At 44.1% G+C, this 20,678-nt stretch overlaps 1 protein-coding gene and 1 long non-coding RNA gene across 2 annotated transcripts in view; both read right to left on the bottom strand.

The window, feature by feature from the left end:
* Positions 1 to 2,125: 2,125 nt before the first annotated feature.
* LOC122944895 lies at positions 2,126 to 6,055 on the bottom strand. The gene is made up of 2 exons (XR_006391067.1): positions 3,183 to 6,055; positions 2,126 to 3,144 (listed from the first exon to the last, which is right to left on the bottom strand). It is a non-coding gene; the product is annotated as an uncharacterized LOC122944895 (long non-coding RNA).
* A 300-nt stretch (positions 6,056 to 6,355) lies between these two features.
* Positions 6,356 to 20,678, bottom strand: part of ATF2 (activating transcription factor 2) — an 85,353-nt gene continuing 71,030 nt past the window's right edge. The window contains exon 12 of the mRNA XM_044303583.1: positions 6,356 to 7,958. Within this exon, the coding sequence (XP_044159518.1) occupies positions 7,732 to 7,958 (227 nt within the window). The 3' untranslated portion in view covers positions 6,356 to 7,731. The remainder of the gene's footprint in view (positions 7,959 to 20,678) is intronic.

Here is a 20,678-nt window from a genome sequence, read left to right as displayed (position 1 = left end):
GTGAGAGCCCTGAAACGGATCTCACAAACGGAAACCAAAACGCCAGCGTGAAACCGCTACGAGGCTCATTTATTAACTGCAATAACTTTAAGTGAAGCATGAATATCTGCTAGGAGTAGCAGTTGACAGATGAAAGAAGTAGATCCCCTCCATGAAAATAAAACTGCGCACGAGTTCTTAACACAACTTCGCTGTCATCATATTCCACATACTGCCAAACCAGCGTGTCATCCTTCAAGTCAAGTGACCACAGAGACAGCCTCAATCTTGGCAGGGCACACGCCACACAGTCTATGACCAGCACCATAATTTACTTTCTGGAGTGTACGCTGAGGAATTATAGTAGACTAAAAGTATATGACCTCATTCAGTGCAATGGTGAAAAATAATACGCAAGCCATCTCATAACACTAAACTATGATATTAAATCCGACCTCGGTATGAAGTGCTCGATTGATTTCTTCTATTAAAACAGATTACAATATAAATTCTGTACCCAAAAAAAAGTGAACAGGAAATTGGAAATGTGAGACTTGTATTTTCTTATTATAGCCCAGGAGAGAAAAAAAACATGGTGACTATAAAAAGGACTGGTGCCAGAATTATGATCAATGCAAGATGAATGCAATGAGGACATGGCGCTCAATATACTGCATAGACCTCCTTGGAACCTGGAGGGATGACTTACCCCATGGATACCCACTAGGTATTTATTAATCTGTTCACCAATCTTGACAACCAGAGATGCTAGCATAACCACTTCATAACCCTAGACCACCAGGGATGCTGGCATTAAGGTGGGTATTCCCATCATACATGTTTATAGTATACAACAGGATAGAAGTTGTCCCACTGTGGTGACCATCAATAGCCATCCTAGAGCACCCGGACTAATATTATCAATATCAGAAATATTCAGTTAAACCCCCCCCCTTGCTGCCAGGTAAGTATTTCAGTAGTTTTAGGCTGGGTTCACACCTGAGCGTATTACAGCGCGTTCCTACGCGCTGTAAAACGCTCAACAAGGAGAAACCAATGATTCCCTATGGGAATGGTTCTTACCTGGGCGTTTTACAGCGCGTTCGATCGCGCTGTAAAACGCCCGACGCCCCAAGAAGTACATGAGCTTCTTTGGGGCGTCTTGTCGCGCATTCCCGTACATAGACTTTCGGGAACGCGCGACAATGGGCGTTCGCTTGTCTCTGTATGCGCGATTGCAAACGCCGGTACAATCGCGCATACAGAGCGCTCCTTTCAGAACGCTCAGGTGTGAACCCAGCGTTAGAGAATGGAGTATTACAGTATTCAGGTGGTACTGTGACAAAGAGAATGCCATATCTCTCCATACAAGCAATCACGACTGAACATGTGCCTATCACCCCCTGCAATAATAAGACAATGATTGTGAATAAATGCTTTGTTCCTAAAAACTCACTGTGAACGGGCCTGCATAAATTTGCCTTAAAGAGGTTATCCCATGAAAAGTATTATTATACAATGAATAGGGCATTTCAAATAAAGTATTATTCCAATATACATGCACTAAAAATATTGTAATTTTTTTCTGTACGTTTTCCTCTCTGGTAGCGCCCCCTGCTGTTTATTCTTCTGGTCCACCTTTTCCTGCATTCAGAGGTGGACTGACATGCTCAGTAGCTTCCCTGCTAATGTCTCCTCCCCTCAGTGCCGGTGTACTGATCTCATAGAGAGGAGGTGAAGTGGTCCAGACACCTTCCATCCTTCATCCCTACTTCTAAATTCATACACGTATAAAGCTATATCTCTCTCTAGACAGTGGAGAGGGAAATTTGGGAGGTGTTACATAGCCTATGTATCTCTGGGGCTATATGTGATGGAATATTTTGTATGCAGGGGGGAAACAAGAGCAAACTGCAAGGCGTCCTGGAAAATGCAGGTACTCCATGAGCTGCTGCCCACCACAGAAAGGAAACAAACTCCTCCAAATATGTGAGTTAAAAAAAACTTACATTTCTGTAAATTTTTGATTTTATGATTGCAGAGATGTAAGAGGTAAACATTTTGCTCAAACATAAATCCTTCTCATCATAAAATCACAAAAATCAACTAATAACAACATTTTTAAAAATATTCCAAAAGAAGTCAATTGCTTTTTAAAATGTTTATTTCAATGTACATTTATGTGCTTGCCTTCTAGACAGATCATAAAGACATTATGTAAACAATGGAAATACAGTAACCGAATAAGATTATTAAAAATAAAAAAACAATCTTAAATAACGCATTTATTTTATACATAATTTACTCATGCAAACTGTACTAAAAAATGATGGCGTACAGTTTGTGAAATGTTAATTAAATTCAGCGATTAGAAATTGCTACGCATGGACTTGTCGACAAGTTGCAAAATGGATTTAAGAACAAATCATTTACTCGCAGGACACAGATGAACATTGTTTTTCTAATATTGAAACTAACACCATTCACCAAATACATTTTCTCTCCATACTTACAGAATATCATCTTAATTTACAGCTGCGACAATTGTATAATACAAAAAAATGAACTGTGTCAATAAGAGTGTCAAGTGAGACGTGTCCGCGGTAGAGATTAAGAACCTTCACAAATTATCTTTAAATTAGACAACAAATATAAAGCTTTCCTGCAGAATTCACATTTGATGTAGCTGAGGTTGATTGGCATTAGAAGAAAAAAAACAAAAAACATTGTGTATGCCCCTTCAGCTGGAAAATAAAAAAAATGAACAATAAAAAAGGTAGTGCATTGCCTTTACCCTGGATTACTGCAGCTTCATCCAGTGCTTAATGCGTATACATATTCCCTAAGACAAGACAGATGAAAATCAATAAAGTGTAGTTTTGGACCTCCTCAACCTCCTCCCTATCACAGTAGTAGGGCTGTCGTCTTTATTCTGGACCCCCCATAACTGCATTATTGTGGCTATGTAGTCTGGACCTCCCCTTTAACAGTAGTCTGGACCTACCACTATAACTGTAGTCTGGATGTATATTCAGAACCCCCCCCCCTCCCCCGATAACATCAGTAGTCTGCCTGTGTAGTCTGGACCTTCCCTCATAACAGTGGTAGTCTGGTTGTATATTCTGGACCCCCATAACTGCATTATTGTGGCTGTATAGTCTGGACCTACCACTATAACTGTAGTCTGGCTGTCTAGTCTGGACCTACCACTATAACTGTAGTCTGGTTGTATATTCAGGACCCCCACAATAACATCAGTAGTCTGGCTGTGTAGTCTGGACCTTCCCTCATAACAGTGGTAGTCTGGTTGTATATTCAGGACCCCCACAATAACATCAGTAGTCTGGCTGTGTAGTCTGGACCTTCCCTCATAACAGTGGTAGTCTGGTTGTATATTCTGGACCCCCCATAACTGCATTATTGTGGCTGTATAGTCTGGACCTACCACTATAACTGTAGTCTGGCTGTGTAGTCTGGACCTACCACTATAACTGTAGTCTGGATGTATATTCAGGACCCCCACAATAACATCAGTAGTCTGGCTGTGTAGTCTGGACCTTCCCTCATAACAGTGGTAGTCTGGTTGTATATTCTGGACCGCCCATAACTGGATTATTGTGGCTGTATAGTCTGGACCTACCACTATAACTGTAGTCTGGCTGTCTAGTCTGGACCTACCACTATAACTGTAGTCTGGTTGTATATTCAGGACCCCCCCCAATAACATCAGTAGTCTGGCTATGTAGTCTGGACCTTTCATCCTAACAGCGGTAGTCTGGTTGTATATTCTGGACCCCCCATAACTGCATTATTGTGGCTGTGCAGTCTGGACCTCCCTCTTAACAGTAGTCTGGCTGTGTAGTCTGGACCTACCACTATAACTGTAGTCTGGTTGTATATTCAGGACCCCCCCCCCCTCCCGATAACATCAGTAGTCTGCCTGTGTAGTCTGGACCTTCCCTCATAACAGTGGTAGTCTGGTTGTATATTCTGGACCGCCCATAACTGCAGTATTGTGGCTATGTAGTCTGGACCTCCCCCTTTAACAGCAGTCTAGCTGTGTAGTCTGGACCTCCCTCATAACAGCGGTAGTCTAGCTGTGTATTCTGGACCTACCACTATAATAGTAGTCTAGCTGTGTAGTCTTGACCTACAACTATAACAGTTGTCTGACTGTCTATTCTGGCCCCCTCCGTTTAACAGTGGTAGACTGGCTGTGTAGTCTGGACCTCCCGCTATAACAGCAGTCTGGCTACGTATTCTGGCTCCAGACTGCTGTTACAAGAAGGAGGTCCAGACCATATAGACAGATTATTGCTGTGATATGCGTGGTCCAGAATAACCAGGTAGTCCCTAAAAGCAGTTTGGCCGTGTAATCTGCCCCATCACTCCATAAGTGCAGTGTGACTGTTTCATCTAGAATTGTCTGGAGTTGTGATATGTCTTTCCAGCCATTTTAGGTCACTTTTACAGGTAACCTACACTTTAAGTCTGATTTTCATTTAAAATACAATAAATTATTTTAGGTTAAAATATTTCATTTAAGTTGGGTCCGCATTCAAAGTATGAGGAAAAAAATGATGTAACCACTATTTGTCGCAGGTATGCTGCTAAAGTAATCATTTTATATACATAAAAATTGTGAAAAACTGATTCGAAGTCAAGTAAACACTTTCAGTTTCCTAGTGATCCTGGAAATATTGCATTGTGAATGAAAATACATAATGGCACATTGAGAGGACTCAATATCCTGCAGGCAACCTCGATAATGAGAATGTGTACTTTACAATCATCTCCTCCAACACAAACTACCTTACATCATGGAATGTTAGTTATCAATCATCACAAACATAAATATATATTTATATACATATACTTCTATTTAACCTGCAGTCTTCTATAAGCCAGCATCACATTGAAGGCATCATAAAACATTCAGGCATAGATTGCTGGCAAAATCTATGGGCTCCACTCTCTCGCCTTAATGTTTCCTTGCACTCCTGACTCACACATTAAAATAAAATTAAAGGGGTTCTTCAACAGTATATAAATATAGGCAAATAATAGGCAAATAAAACACTACGTTGTATACAACACAACATCTTAATTTGTTGCATCTTTAACCTTTTTCCTGCCAAGAACATCCACACAGAGTGGCCCTTCAATAGGCAAGGATGTATGAAATATGTCCTTGCTACTACTGGCTCTATCGCAGGTGCTATAGCAGCTAGAGAATCTAAGCTTTAAAATAGGACCAGAATCGCTGTGCTAGCCGTGATATAGCCAGAGATACAGTTGGGTAAATTGGGAACTGCATATACCTGCAAGTCTCGCTCATGATCCGATTTCTAAAGGTTTCATCTCTGCCTGTTTCTTAGCTAGCTTAGACTCTCAGCTTTAAAACAAGACTTCTGCTATACAGCCTGAGATAGAGCTTTTAGAAGCAATGATGTATCTCATATGTCCTTGGCTACTGAAGTGCCACCCTGCGAGAACGTATGAGATATGTCCTTGGCAGTGAAAGAGTTAAAAGGAACTCCAGTATGATGAGATCTTCCCCCTTTTCTATAGGCTCCCTAATGTATGCAATTGACTTATGTGCTGTATCGGTCAGGCAACATGAGAAAATATCTGGGCTGCTAGTCTAAAAAAAAATACACAGGAGGAAGCAGGAAAGAATATGGGCAAGTTACTCCACCCCAAGATTTCGCTTAGGAATATGGCCTCCAATTTTTGTTTTGTTTATTTGTAGAAGAGGGCACAAGTAAGGTTGGCTGGCAGGAAAGGTTTTGTGCCATCATGCAAACACACAGCACCCCTGCTCCTGGAGGAATGATTCCCATGATTTATTTTCTTATAGTTATACAGCACCAACATATTCTGCTCTCTGCAGAGGTTGCCATCCCTGTCCCCAGTTGGGCTAATTTTTGTCATATGTCTGCCACACATGAACTCGGGAAAGTTTCATAGGAAGCCAATTAAAGGGCACCTGTCAGCAGATTTGTACCTATGAAACTGGGTGACCTGTTACATGTGCACTTGGCAGCTGTTGGTCCCATGTTAATATATGCCTGCATTGCTGACAAAAATTATGTTTAAATTATTGCAAATGAGCCTCTAGGAGCAACGGGGGCGTTGCCGTTACACTAAGAGGCTCTGCTTTCTCTGCAACTGCTGCGCCCTCTCCACCATAATAGGCATGATAATGTTTTCACTGTCTGTCAGTAAAAGTGCAGAGGACACAGCAGTTGCAGAGAGAGCAGAGCCTCTAGGTGTAACTGCGATGTCCCCGTTGCTCCTAGAGGCTCATTTGCATAGATTAAAACATAATTTTTCTCAGATATGAGGGCACATATGAACTTGGGACCAACAGATATGCCTTCAGCTGCACATGCAACAGGTCAGCCAGTTTCATAGGTACAAATCTGCTGGCAGATGCCCTATAATCTATCAGCATGCTTCATGAGTGCTGGAAGAAATCAGAGAATCCAAAAGAAACCCATGCAAACACACAGAAAAATATTCAAACTCCCTGCTGATGTTTACCTTAGTAAGATTTGAACCCAGGACCTCAGTGCCACAAGGTAACGGGACTAATTTTCAACATAGTACATTAGAAAGCTAGAGTACAGATATAGTAGCGTTAACACACATGCTTTATGAGACGTGTTACCTAAACTAAATGCGTTAAGCAAACACCTTCAATTGGTTTTCAACGGCTTTTGTTTCAAGATAACACGATGAGTTAAGAGTTTGTGTGTTAACCCTGCTACATATATTGCCAAAGAACTCCATCCCAATAACTTAATGGTTTGTCTCTCCACGAGAAATGTATGAAAATTCTGTTACAGGATAATGATCGCGCTTACACAAGAGTTAAGAACAACTCAGCAAATACAATGAAAAATGCAAGTTGTAAAGTCGTCGAAAATAGGTCTTTAGGCTCTTCCTGGCCTTCAAATACAGTAAGTAACAGCTTGGGGAGCACATACAGAGGTGTTGTTCCTGAAACTATCCTGCTTGTTTCTAATAAACTAGCACTCTATGGGATTGGGGTGAGTTTCTTTTGACTATTTTCAGTATGTTTGCCAAAAAGACAAAAAAAAAAAGGCAACTAAAGAAATATTGCACTTAGACTACAACGTCTGCAAATAATGAGCAATCATTTTGTACATTTCAAATGTGATGATGTCCAAACCACTAAAAATTTGTGCAATTAGAAAGATAAAAAAAAAAACATAAATAATGAAAAAAGTATAAGTAATATCCTCCACTATTCTCTTTTCCAGCTGTGCAAATAAAAAAACGGCAAAAGATTAAAAGCAAAATCGATTTTGTCTTTCTTTCTCACGCCTAGTGCATTACGACCTTAACAATCAAGATCAAACGGGACTATGCAACTTTGGTATAACGGTGACATTAGCATAGTTTCTGCCCCCGGATCTCATCCCCGTATTGTTTACACAAAAATAGGGTTACAATTTCTTTTTAACCCCCTAACGTAGGTTTTTACAGAGAAAGGGGTCACATTAATTGATTTGAAGCTAAAAAGTAACTTTAAAACGTTAAAAAAGGGAAATGAAGAGACACTTGCTCCTGAAGAAGGGCAGGACTTGTTCCATAGCGGCTACAACGTAAAACATAAAATGAGAGTTTTTACATTATTTTCACCTCTCAAGACTGGCCTTTTGCTCTTTTCCCCTCTGAAATCGCCAATCATCTGCTAAAACCTGGAGTGGAGCGTGTTCCTAATCAACTTCCTGAAGGCTGCACGGGAGGAGGAGCCAGATTGACGCGGGAGGCAGCTGGTTCTGTACTCTGATCTGCCATCTGGGTGAGAACAGATGTCGCTATTGCTTCTGCCACGGAGGTGGAGCTCACACCATTGGAAGTGCTGATTGAACTGTGCTGGATCGCTTCAGTCTGTGGGCTGCCAGGCATTGAAATGTCTTCTGAGCTTTCGTCTTTTTCTGGATCTACTAAACACACAAAGATACAAAATGTATGTCAGTGTCCATATATACGAAGCACTTACACTATTGTATCTGCCATAGGGTCTATGTACATGAAATTCAACTATTGCATTTTGCCTATTTGCCAAAGTCATCATTCATGCTCCATCATCTAGACAGAACATCTCTCTCTCTTTGGAGGACCCATTATATGGATAGCTCAATGGGAATCATGTAATGCTTCATCTCTCCTGTGGTGGTGCTGCAGTGAACTTGAGTGCTTGCTACAATAGATTACAGATGATGGTTGGGAGTCCAAGCAACATGCCAATCCGTAAATTCACTTATCTTGGAGTGACCTTTATACAAAAAGGGATTCCAAAAGATAGACAACAACTTTATTTCCATATATAGGGCTGGACGTGCCGCCAAAAGCTATCTCCTCTGATTTACAATAGCAAGTCAGCTGAATGGTCATAGGATTTTTGTGGTGAGAACAGGAATAAAATCGACAGAAAACACTTGAAAATGAACCCATCTGATGTTGCTTTCCTACAAAGCGGTTTGCCCACTCGCTTACTAACAAATGGATAATTCACACTAAGTGGTGTTGTCCAGTTTAACGCTACGGATACAATTATGTGTGCTCCTTGCCTAAAAGGATTCAGCTGTTTCAAAACAGCGGTTTACAAAAAATGGTCAAAAAAATTAAACGGGTTATCCAGGAAAAGATATTGCTGACCTATCCTTAAGATGTAGAAGAAAAGAGAAATCCAGCTTCCAAACGACCATATAAATGCTTTAAAGAAAAAACGTGCTAAAATCCGGACATGTACACCAGGTCTCATGAGTAAGGATCTGAATTTGTGGCTCTCAAATGCGTAGACCTGGTGTACATGTCCGGATTTTAGCAAGTTTTTTCTTTAAAGCATTTATATGGTCGTTTGGAAGCTGGGGGTCTGACACCCTGGGCTCCTGCTGAGCAGTTGTTAGAAGACACTGGGCACTCAATTAGCGCCACAGCCTCTTCCTAGGCCAATGATGTCACTGTACATCAGTCACATGGCCTAGTTGAAGCCCAGCACCATTCAAGTGAAAGGGGCTGAGCTGCAATGCCAAGCACTGCCGCTATACAATGTACGGCCCTGTGCTTGGTAAGCTGTCAGGAGGTCACAGTGCTCACCTGAGCTCCAGCTTCTTGGCGGAGTGCGGAGTCTCGGACCCCTGCCGAATTGATAATGATGGCCTATTCTAAGGATAGGTCATCATTATCTTTTCCAGGATAACCCCTTTAAAAGGCACTGTCTCAAGTAGACATCCCCTGTCCATATGTCCTATTAGAGAGACATATAGAAAGAGGTACACCACTTATCCCCCCCCCCCACCCCCCAATTAGCCAGATTTAGCAACTGAGGTGTGGCTAAAACAATAAGACCATAAAAGGTTTAACCTAATCTCAACTGCTATGTCTGGACTTACTCTAAGAAAGGTTTCTGTTGTGGTAGACTAGAGCTGTTCATGTATTACACCAAAGGCCATTCATCTGGCTTTCCCCTTTAAAATCAGCTGCTTGCTATGGGGACCAGGAGCCCGATCTGCAGAGATCTGATAAGCCCTATTGGGAAATACGGACATCATGGAGGGGTACCCTGCTCTCAGGCCTCCTCTCTGAGCCAGAATAGAGAGCCACTGTGAGAGAGGCTTGCACTCTGGCAGACTCCAGCTGCCCAGGTATTTCTTAGATGGCCATTCCGCTGGCTTCCCCTGGGTGATCCTGTTGGTGCTGGGAACTGGATCTGTGGCAGCTTTAAAGAGCATCTGTCAGCAGATTTGTAACTAGCTGACCTGTTACTTGTGCCCTTGGCAGCTGAAGACATCTGTGTTGGTCCCATGTTCATATGTGTCTGCAGTGCTGAGAAAAAGGATGCTTTAATAAATGCAAATGAGCCTCTAGGAGCAACGGGGGCGTTACCATTACACCTAGAGGCTGCGCTCTCTCTGCATATGCCGTGCCCTCTGCAATTTGATTTACAGGACCAGGCGTTATGATGTTTTCACTGTCTGGTCCTGTCAATCATAGTGGAGACAGTGCAGCACTTGCAGAGAGAGCAGAAGGTGTAATGGTAACGCCCCTGTTGCTCCTAGAGGCTCATTTGCATATATTAAAACATCATTTTTCTCCGCAATGTAGACAGATATGAACATGGAACCAACACAGATGCCTTCAGCTTCCAACGGGTCAGCCAGTTTCATAGGTACAAATCTGCTGACAGATGTCCTTTAGGCCCCATGCACACTGCCGTGTTTCACAGCCGTGTGCGGGCCGTGGAACCGCGGCCTGGATCCCTCCTGAGAGCAGGAGCGCACGGCGTCACTGGTTGCTATGACGCCGTGCGCTCCCTGCTGCCGGCACAGTACAGTAATACACTGGTATAGATCATACCAGTGTATTACTGTATTGCGGCGGCAGCAGGGAGCGCACGGCGTCATAGCAACCAGTGACGCCGTGCGCTCCTGCTCTCAGGAGGGATCCAGGCCGCGGTTCCACGGCCCGCACACGGCTGTGAAACACGGCAGTGTGCATGGGGCCTTAATCGGAAACCCCTTTAACATTATAACCCTCCTAGAGAAAACTACAGACCCCACTAGTCTCCATCCCCATTTTCCAATCAGCCACAAGCAGCACGTGTCTTTAGGATGCCAGCTAACTAAACCATTTGCCACGCAGCTTCATTAACGTCCTGCAGCCTCCGACATTTTCCCCTTTCAGATTCGGATCAAATCCAGAAGAAAAGCAAAACACGTCAACCTTTCAGAGATGAATCGGGCGATTCATGTTGTTCTTGAAAACTTCTACTGTAAATTGGTTTAATGGAACTAATGCTGCCTAATTCTAGAGGTGATGTAAACACACCTCGCAATGATTCGATGGCAAATAAAGATTATTTTTCACATTTATGGGGATGCCTTTCCATTAAGTGCAGCGAGTGATGATGCCGGCACCTGACTGTAATGGTGTGCACTCAGGAGAATAAGCAGTATTTAGAGCCTAAATGCCACCAGCTGTTCCAGAGATGCACAAATTAATTGGGCTCAGGGCACCGAAAACATCCACTATTCCGCGCGCTGCATCTAATAATTTAGTCCTTCTGAGCGGATCCTAGAAAGATAATTAAGAAGCCAATGAAAATACATCACTGTAAATTGTAGATGGCAAACGTGCAAATTGCTGTGCTAACCAACAAACATTTTTAAATGGTAAGGTAATGATGATGATGTTTTAACACATAAAAGAGTTAAGGCAAGCGCTGCTATGTTGTAAAGAGACCGGCAATCACGATCCCAGCTGATAGAGCTAGCTTATTTGGGAACAGATTTTACACTAAATCCACTGCAAGGACGCCCCAAAGTAACTTTGCAAACATGTTTTCACTAAATTATTGTTTGGAACTGGAGCGGAGTAGGAAATGATTGTCAGACGGAAACATTCACTTTATTTCAATCCCCAATTTGTACATTTGTTGCCTTAGTATTTGGGAATCGCCATTTAAATGTATATCTGTGGCTTTTTTTTCTCTATAGAATACATATAATATTATTCACTAAATTTAGCAAAATAATTCAAACAATAAAAAAGTAATACATAAATGCTTGATTCTGGCGAATCCTAAGGTTTTGGAACACATCGTAAAGGGGTTCTCCAGGAATAATTCAAAATGGCCACCAGCAACCTGTCTTAGACTGTGAGCAGGGCTGGTTGCCCCCACTGGCGGGTGAGGGGTCGATGCCTCACTACACTCTAGCACTTGCCTATACTACATAGTGGTGTGTGTTCCTGTCGGGCTGCTCAGCCATGATGATATACCGGAGGCAGGATCAAATAATTACCATCTACTGTAGAGCAATGAAGGCAGCTCTACAAGTGGTGGCAACCAGTCCTGCTTAGATTCTAGGACAGGTTATTGGCAGACATTTTAAACTATTCCAGAGGAACCCCTTTAAGCTGGCCATGCACATTAGTCTTTTGTTGGCCGTAACCAGAGAGAACGGAGGGTTCGGCAGACACACTAATGTATATGGGAAGCTCCAAACTTGACCCTGACAGATGATGTCGGGGAGATAAGGATCAGGCAAAATTAATATTTTCACTCAATCCTTTTGTTCTCCAGGAAAATAGGCCGCTGCCAGTGTCGAACATGTATGTGTACGGGGAAGCCGGGAGAGAGTTGAGAGATAGAGCTGTCAGCTACTGAATGAGTATGGGCAGCTTTATTGTGTGAGGGGAAGATGCAGCCATCTATATACAGTGATCCCTCAAGATACAATGGCCAAAAATCCTCAAGTGCAGAGCTTGACATGAGGACATTTTTGTATGGGTACAGCCACATGGGGTGACTGCGGCTGAATTTCCATCATGGACATTCAGCAATGGGTCTCTCTGAAATGCACCTCCTCAAAAGTCACCTGAAATGGGCTGGTTTGTGTGGTGGCATTGGTGCAGGAATCGCTGCAGGTCTTATGCTGCTTTCAACCTTTGCATTGCAAATGTTGAAACCCACATCATAAACTGACAAACTCCGGATTGTGTGGGCCTGTTTCACGCTTGTATTGTGGCTTTCTGGTTTTGAGATCCGGCAGATGATCTCAAAACCGGAATTAAACGGATCAGGGCCATTTAATACATTCTGATGCATCAGTTTCAGCCGGATCCGGTTGTATTAAATCTAAACTGAACAATGTGGGTCAATGGGCGCCGGATCTGTCTTTTACAGCTTTTTCCGTTCCGCAGAACGGACGCAAAACCGATTTTGTGTGTAGTCAAAAAATGCAACAACAGAACGGAATGCATCCTGAACAGTTTTGACCCCATTGACAATGATTGGGGACAAAACTGATCCATTTTGGCCCCGTTTTGAGATCCTCTGCCGGATTTCAGAACTGGAAAGCCACAACACAAGTGTAAAACAGGCCTTATGCTGCAGTTTTTTTTTTTTTTCTGAGTATGGAGGAGATTTCTGAAAATGTGACCCACTTTACTGGTATTGTAAATGCTGTGGATTTTCTGTACACAATTCCACTGTGAAGAATCCGCAGTATTTACGCGACATATACTCTACCAGGACCTTTCTGCCGTGTGATCAGGATCTTGAGAGCTCTACACTGCACCACGTTTTCACTAGTTCTCTGCCTTGTTTGTTGGGTTCCATTGCTGGGACATTGGAGATAGGGTGGATAGATAGATAGATACTTTCTTTTTCTAATTGACGTCCATGTTGAATGAGCACATTTCAGGAACGATTATCTCATACAGCTTAGGCAGGGTGCTGGCTCTTCCTTAAATCCTATGTATGGAGACTTTTTAGCAGTGCTCCATAATATGGAGACCTATTGGCAATGCTCCATGAGAAAACAAATATGCAAAGACTCCCAGGGAAAAAGAAACGTCTCGCTAGCGCCACCTTCTAGAAGTGGCTCCCTAGGAGTCAAAATCTGACTTTTTAACAAGTCCTGGAATATGACAAGGGTAACTAGCCAAGCCAGATATCCATCCGTACACAGCTGTTTCAGGGTGTTTGTCCCTCATCAGTACGGAATAAGAATCTGGCTGGGTGCGATCCCCTGAACGCAGACTAGGCAGGGTGCTGGCTGTCCTTAAAGAGACCAGCTGTGCATGGAGGCCTTTAAGCAGTGCTCCACGGGAAAAAAAATATGCAGAAAGATATCTCCCAGGCATTGCATTCAGCCAGCCAGAACCCTACTGTCACAACCAGACAGCTGAGAAGCTCTGACAGAGGCCTTTCAGAACCTCCTCCTTGAATTTCTGTGTTGTGGTATTCAGCTCCTCCTCTCGTCAGCCTCTCTCAGCTGTCATGTGTTAATTGCTTCCCTTTAAATGCCTCCCCAGAATGCTTTTCTGGGCGGCTTATATTACTTCCTGGAGTGTGTGTGCACGCTGATCTGTCCTCCTGTTTGCTTCAAAGCTAAGTGTACCTTTATCTGTTAATATCTGTTTGCTGGATCCCAGGTGACCCTGACTCCCTCCGTGTCTTGTGTAGGGAGCCGGTGGTCGTGTCCCCTCACTATTGTAGGGTGCTCAGGGCTTTATAGTCAAGGTTCGTGGATATACAAACCTCCACCATTCGGATCTTTGCATAGGCTGAGCAGCCAGGGAAAGTGCCAGGTCTTCTGCAGGGGTCTCCCTTGGTTCCTTAGCTTCTGGATCCAGCGAGTCATATATGCATGTTGTTTTGCCTTGTTTCCTGTACACCGTCCGTGACATTATAAGCCGCCATAACCGTCTCAAGCATGGATCCGGTTTCACTTTTGGCTGAACGCCTTCAGGGTCTTTCATTGGAGGTAGCTGATCTCCGCAGGACTTTTTCTCAGCTTCAAGTGACCGGTTCAGCTGGCGTTCATGGAGTTTGCTCTGAGCCTAAGATCTCGCTCCCGGATACGTTCTCCGGGGGTAGTGAGAATTTTGTGCGTTTTAGAGAGGCTTGCAAACTCCATTTTCGCCTTCTTCCCCATTCTTCTGGTGATGAGGAACGGAGGGTGGGGATCATTATATCGCTGCTCAGGGGTAACGCTCAGTCCTGGGCCTTTTCGCTGCCGGAGGGGGCACGGCCTCTCCGTTCAGTGGATGAATTCTTTTTAGCCCTGGGTCAGATATATGATGATCCGGATCGTATTGCTCTGGCGGAGTCTAGATTACGTCTCCTATGCCAGGGTAAACAATCCGCAGAAATATACTGCTCAGAATTTCGGAGATGGGCAGCTGATACTGGTTGGAATGATGCTGCACTCCGAAGTCAATTTTGCCATGGTCTTTCAGAGGGATTGAAAGATGCATTTGCCTTTCATGAAAGGCCTATTTCTTTGGACTCTGCTATGTCTCAGGCCGTTCGTATTGACAGGAGTCTTAGAGAGAGAGGAGAGATCTCTCCTTCCTGTCATACTCGGTCCCAGGACTGTGCAGCGGTCCCATTCTCTGCGCAGGGGTCTCAGTCGCTGTCAGCCCCTTCTGAGCAGGAGCCCATGCAGCTGGGGTTGATTGCTTCTGACAATAGAAGATTCAGCCCGCATGGGAGGGTTTGTTTTTGTTGTGGAGGTATTAATCATTTGGCAAATATTTGTCCCTCTAGGAGATTCAGGCAGTTCTCTGGGTATAATAAAGAAACAAAGAGGAAAAAATCTTTGAAAAATGTTCCGTCTGTTACTATTGGCAGGGTTGAGGCGGAGATTGAAGGTTTTCCGTTTGCTTGTAGTTCCCGTTTTGTCCTGCCGGCTAGGGTGGCGCTAGAGAGCAAGAACATTTTTTGTGAGATTTTTGTGGATAGTGGAGCAGCGGTCAATCTCATTGATAATCACTTTGCGATAACTCATGGTTTCCAGGTGTGCGCTTTGAGAAAGGATATTCCTGTGTTTGCTATCGATTCCGCTCCACTTTCTCAGAAGTCATTAAAGGGCATAGTTCACAATATCCGTTTAATTGTGAGTGATGCTCATGTTGAGGATGTGTCATGTTTCGTCCTTAGCGGTTTGCCGACTCCTCTAGTGTTGGGGCTACCCTGGCTCACTAAACATAACCCCACCATTGATTGGCAAGCGAGGCAAATAAATGGTTGGAGTGACTTTTGCAGAGAGAATTGCCTCACGACATCTGTTTCTGAGGTTGCTACTAAGACTGTACCATCTTTTCTCTCTGAATTTTCAGGATGTCTTCTCTGAGAGTGGAGTTCAGGATTTGCCCCCGCACAGGGAGTACGATTGCCCTATTAATCTCATCCCAGACGCCAAGCTGCCTAAATCTCGTTTATACAATCTTTCCCAACCTGAGAGGATCGCTATGCGTGCTTATATCTCTGAGAGTCTGAGAAAGGGACACATACGACCCTCAAAGTCACCTGTTGCCGCTGGTTTTTTCTTTGTTAAGAAAAAAGATGGTTCTTTAAGACCTTGTCTGGATTTCAGGGAGCTGAACAATATCACAATTCGTGACCCTTATCCGCTTCCTCTGATCCCGGACCTAGTTTAACCAGGTTGTTGGGGCTAAAGTCTTTTCCAAATTAGATTTAAGAGGGGCATACAACCTGGTCAGGGTCAGAGAAGGGGACGAATGGAAGACGGCCTTCAATACCCCTGAGGGCCATTTTGAGAATTTGGTTATGCCTTTTGGTTTGATGAATGCCCCAGCCGTTTTTCAGCATTTCGTGAACAGCATTTTTTATCATTTGATGGGAAAATTAGTATTGGTGTATTTGGATGACATTTTGATTTTTTCTCCCGATTTCAAAACTCATAAGGAACATTTACGTCAGGTCTTGCTCATCCTGCGGGAGAATAAATTATATGCGAAACTGGAAAAATGTGTGTTTGCGGTTCCAGAAATTCAATTTCTGGGGTTTCTCCTCTCCGCTTCTGGTTTTCGCATGGACCCCGAGAAGGTCCGCGCTGTGCTTGAGTGGGAGCTTCCTGAGAATCAAAAGGCGCTGATGCGTTTTTTGGGCTTTGCCAATTATTACAGGAAGTTCATTTTGAATTATTCTTCTATTGTTAAACCACTCACTGATATGACCAGAAAGGGGGTAGATTTTTCTTCTTGGTCAGTAGAGGCGCGTAAGGCTTTTTCTGATATCAAGGAGAGTTTTGCTTCCGCTCCCATCTTGGTGCAACCTGATGTTTCGTTACCCTTCATAGTTGAGGTTGATGCTTCTGAGGTGGGTGTGGGGGCGGTCTTGTCTCAGGGTTCCTCTCCTGCCAATTGGCGACCGTGTGCCTTTTTCTCAAGAAAACTCTCCTCCGCAGAGAGAAATTACGATGTGGGAGATAGGGAATTGTTGGCCATCAAGTTGGCTTTTGAGGAATGGCGCCATTGGCTAGAGGGAGCCAGACACCCTATTACCGTATTTACTGACCATAAAAATCTGGCCTACTTGGAGTCAGCCAAGCGTCTGAACCCGAGACAGGCCAGATGGTCGTTGTTCTTTTCTAGGTTTAATTTTGTTGTCACGTTCCGCCCTGGAGTTAAGAATGTGAAGGCAGATGCCCTGTCACGTTGTTTTCCGGGAGGCGGGAATTTTGAAGACCCGGGTCCCATTTTGGCTGAAGGTGTGGTGGTCTCTGCTCTTTTTCCTGAATTGGAGGCAGAGGTGCAGGCAGCCCAGTCAGAGGCTCCTGATCTTTGTCCTCCTGGGAGGTTGTTTGTGCCTCTCGCTTTAAGACACAAGATTTTTAAAGAACACCACGATACGGTCCTTGCTGGGCACCCGGGGGTAAGAGCCACACTGGATCTCATCGCTCGGAGATTCTGGTGGCCTGCGCTTCGTAAGTCGGTTGAGGGTTTTGTGGCAGCCTGCGAGACTTGCGCTCGTGCCAAAGTCCCTCATTCACGGCCATCAGGTCCTCTCCTTCCCTTACCCATTCCTTCCCGTCCTTGGACACATCTGTCCATGGACTTTATCACGGACCTGCCTCGTTCCTCGGGGAAGACTGTGATTCTGGTGGTGGTGGACCGTTTTAGCAAAATGGTGCATTTCATCCCTTTTCCTGGTTTGCCCAATGCTAAGACGCTGGCGCAGGCATTTGTTGATCACATTGTCAAATTGCACGGTATTCCTTCAGACATAGTCTCTGATAGGGGCACGCAGTTTGTTTCCAGATTCTGGAAGGCTTTCTGTTATCGCTTGGGGGTTCGGTTGTCATTCTCTTCTGCTTTCCACCCGCAGTCGAATGGCCAGACAGAGCGCGTCAATCAGAATCTGGAGACATATCTGCGTTGTTTTGTGGCGGAGAATCAAGAGGATTGGTGTTCTTTTTTGTCCCTTGCTGAGTTTGCTTTAAATAACCGTCGTCAGGAGTCCTCTGATAAGTCACCATTTTTTGGTGCATATGGGTTTCATCCACAGTTTGGGACTTTCTCGGGAGAGGGGTCTTCTGGTTTACCTGATGAGGACAGATTCTCCTCGTCTTTGTCATCTATTTGGCAAAAGATTCAAGATAATCTAAAGAGCATGAGTGAGAGATATAAGCGTGTGGCTGATAAGAGACGTGTGCTTGGTCCGGACCTGAATGTTGGTGATCTGGTGTGGTTGTCTACCAAGAATATCAAATTGAAGGTTCCCTCCTGGAAGTTGGGTCCTAGGTTTATTGGGCCTTACAAAATCCTGTCTGTCATCAATCCTGTTGCATACCGTCTTGATCTTCCTCAGACTTGGAAGATCCATAATGTTTTTCATAAGTCCTTATTGAAACCTTATGTTCAACCCATTGTACCCTCGCCTTTGCCTCCTCCTCCGATTATGGTTGATGGGAATCTTGAATTTCAGGTCTCTAGGATTGTGGATTCTCGTATTGTCCGCGGTTCTCTTCAGTACCTTGTTCAGTGGGAGGGGTATGGTCCTGAGGAGAGGATGTGGGTCCCAGTGACGGACATTAAGGCCTCTCGTCTCATCAGGGCTTTTCATAGGTCCCATCCTGAGAAGGTGGGTTCTGAGTGTCCGGAGTCCACTCGTAGAGGGAGGGGTACTGTCACAACCAGACAGCTGAGAAGCTCTGACAGAGGCCTTTCAGAACCTCCTCCTTGAATTTCTGTGTTGTGGTATTCAGCTCCTCCTCTCGTCAGCCTCTCTCAGCTGTCATGTGTTAATTGCTTCCCTTTAAATGCCTCCCCAGAATGCTTTTCTGGGCGGCTTATATTACTTCCTGGAGTGTGTGTGCACGCTGATCTGTCCTCCTGTTTGCTTCAAAGCTAAGTGTACCTTTATCTGTTAATATCTGTTTGCTGGATCCCAGGTGACCCTGACTCCCTCCGTGTCTTGTGTAGGGAGCCGGTGGTCGTGTCCCCTCACTATTGTAGGGTGCTCAGGGCTTTATAGTCAAGGTTCGTGGATATGCAAACCTCCACCATTCGGATCTTTGCATAGGCTGAGCAGCCAGGGAAAGTGCCAGGTCTTCTGCAGGGGTCTCCCTTGGTTCCTTAGCTTCTGGATCCAGCGAGTCATATATGCATGTTGTTTTGCCTTGTTTCCTGTACACCGTCCGTGACACCTACTCTGTACTGATGAGGAGCAAGCACCCCGAAACAGCTGCCTACAGATAGGCCATATTGCTTGGCTATTTTCCCTTGTCATATTCCAAGGCTTTTAAAAAGTCAGACTTTGACTTATAGGGAGCCACTTCCACAAGGTGGCGCTGGCGAGAGGGTTCTCTTTCCCTGGGAGATAGCTCTTTGCATCTCATACAGCAGAATTTTGCAATATGACAGCACATTTAGCCATCATAATTGCTGAACACGGGGGCCTCATTTACTGTGCAGATGAATATACATGTGGCATGTTTGCAAGGATATTGGGAAGACATTCAAAGGCAAACGCAGCGCGCAATGCCAGACACTGGGAGCGCCTACATGACATTATGTGGGTTTATCAGATGTAAAGGATAATAGCCTCATCCTCCTCGCAATCATTGTTAATACCAGTCTCCAACATATGCCTATGCCGATCCAATTTGCTGCAAAATGTTATTCTCTAGCCCTGTCAAATGACTGCGCCGCCGCCGAGTAAGATTTATCAGCTCAGAAATGACAAAATCAGCTCCCTAAATATATATGGCAATGGAAAGTTGCCTTTACCGCTCGATTCTTTTAAATTAAAAAATATTGCCTGTTCTGATAAAACCGCTTAAAATGACTACAAGTAAAGATGGAGGCTATTAAGTTTTATCGCGAGCACCTGAGGAACTGTTTGCATGCAATTCCAAATGTTTCTTTATCCTCCTGAATTACTGACACTGGCAAATTAAAATGAAGTGGCTGCATATGGCAGAGACAATCTTCACATTTACAAATATCCCAGAATATCATTAAATCATAAAGGAGAAAGCTGTGGGTTATATATTATGAATGTTGCCTAATGCATTCCCAGCTTTGTTATTTGTTACAAATTTGTGTACCAGGGACAAAATTGGCCATTTACTCCTCGGCAGCAGCTGGTTGGAGCGCCGTATATCACAGCCAAAAAAAGAGGGAGCGGAGGCAAGGCTCAATTAACCTTCCAAATGCCAAAGAGGTGACTTGTCACATTCTGACGGACAGGCTTTCCAAAGCGTCTACTGCCTTCGGTATGTCTTATCGTCGTCACATTTCACAGTGAGGAATTAGGAGCCGCCAGGATTCATATGGAATATAGGGACAATTTTTCAAATCCCAGGTACAGTGGAGTTTTTTTATCATTAGGACTCCGCTGACATGTTTTACAGCCGCGATGTACAATCACATGGAAAATCTAGTTTAAAATTTAAAAATATGTTCTTCCCCTTTAAAATCAATGGGAGGCTATGGATAAATACATGAAATCTGCATTTTATGTATTTTATTGATTTATCTAGCGCGGTGCAGAGAATGTCCTCACTCACATCAGTTCCTGTCCCCATCGGGGCTCACAATCTAACTTATAGATTAACCTACCTGTATGTTTTCGAGGTGTGGGAGGAAACTGGAGTACTGCGAGTTGAACCCACAAAAGCACAGCGAGAACATACAAACTCCATGCAGATGTCGTCCTAAGTCAGATTCAAACACAAAGTGGTTTTCCGAGATTTTCTTACTGATGGCCTATTCTCAGAATAGGTCATGAGTATCTGATCGGTGGGTGGTCCGGCACCTGGGACCCCCCGCAGATCAGCTGTTTGAGAAGGTAGTGGGGCTCCTGTGGGCGCCGCAGCCTTCTCTCTGCTAAGCTTTTCCTAGGC

This window comes from Bufo gargarizans, chromosome 8, assembly GCF_014858855.1.
Source record: "Bufo gargarizans isolate SCDJY-AF-19 chromosome 8, ASM1485885v1, whole genome shotgun sequence".
Classification (NCBI taxonomy): Eukaryota; Metazoa; Chordata; class Amphibia; order Anura; family Bufonidae; genus Bufo; species Bufo gargarizans.
This window is presented reverse-complemented; position numbering and strand designations above follow the sequence as displayed.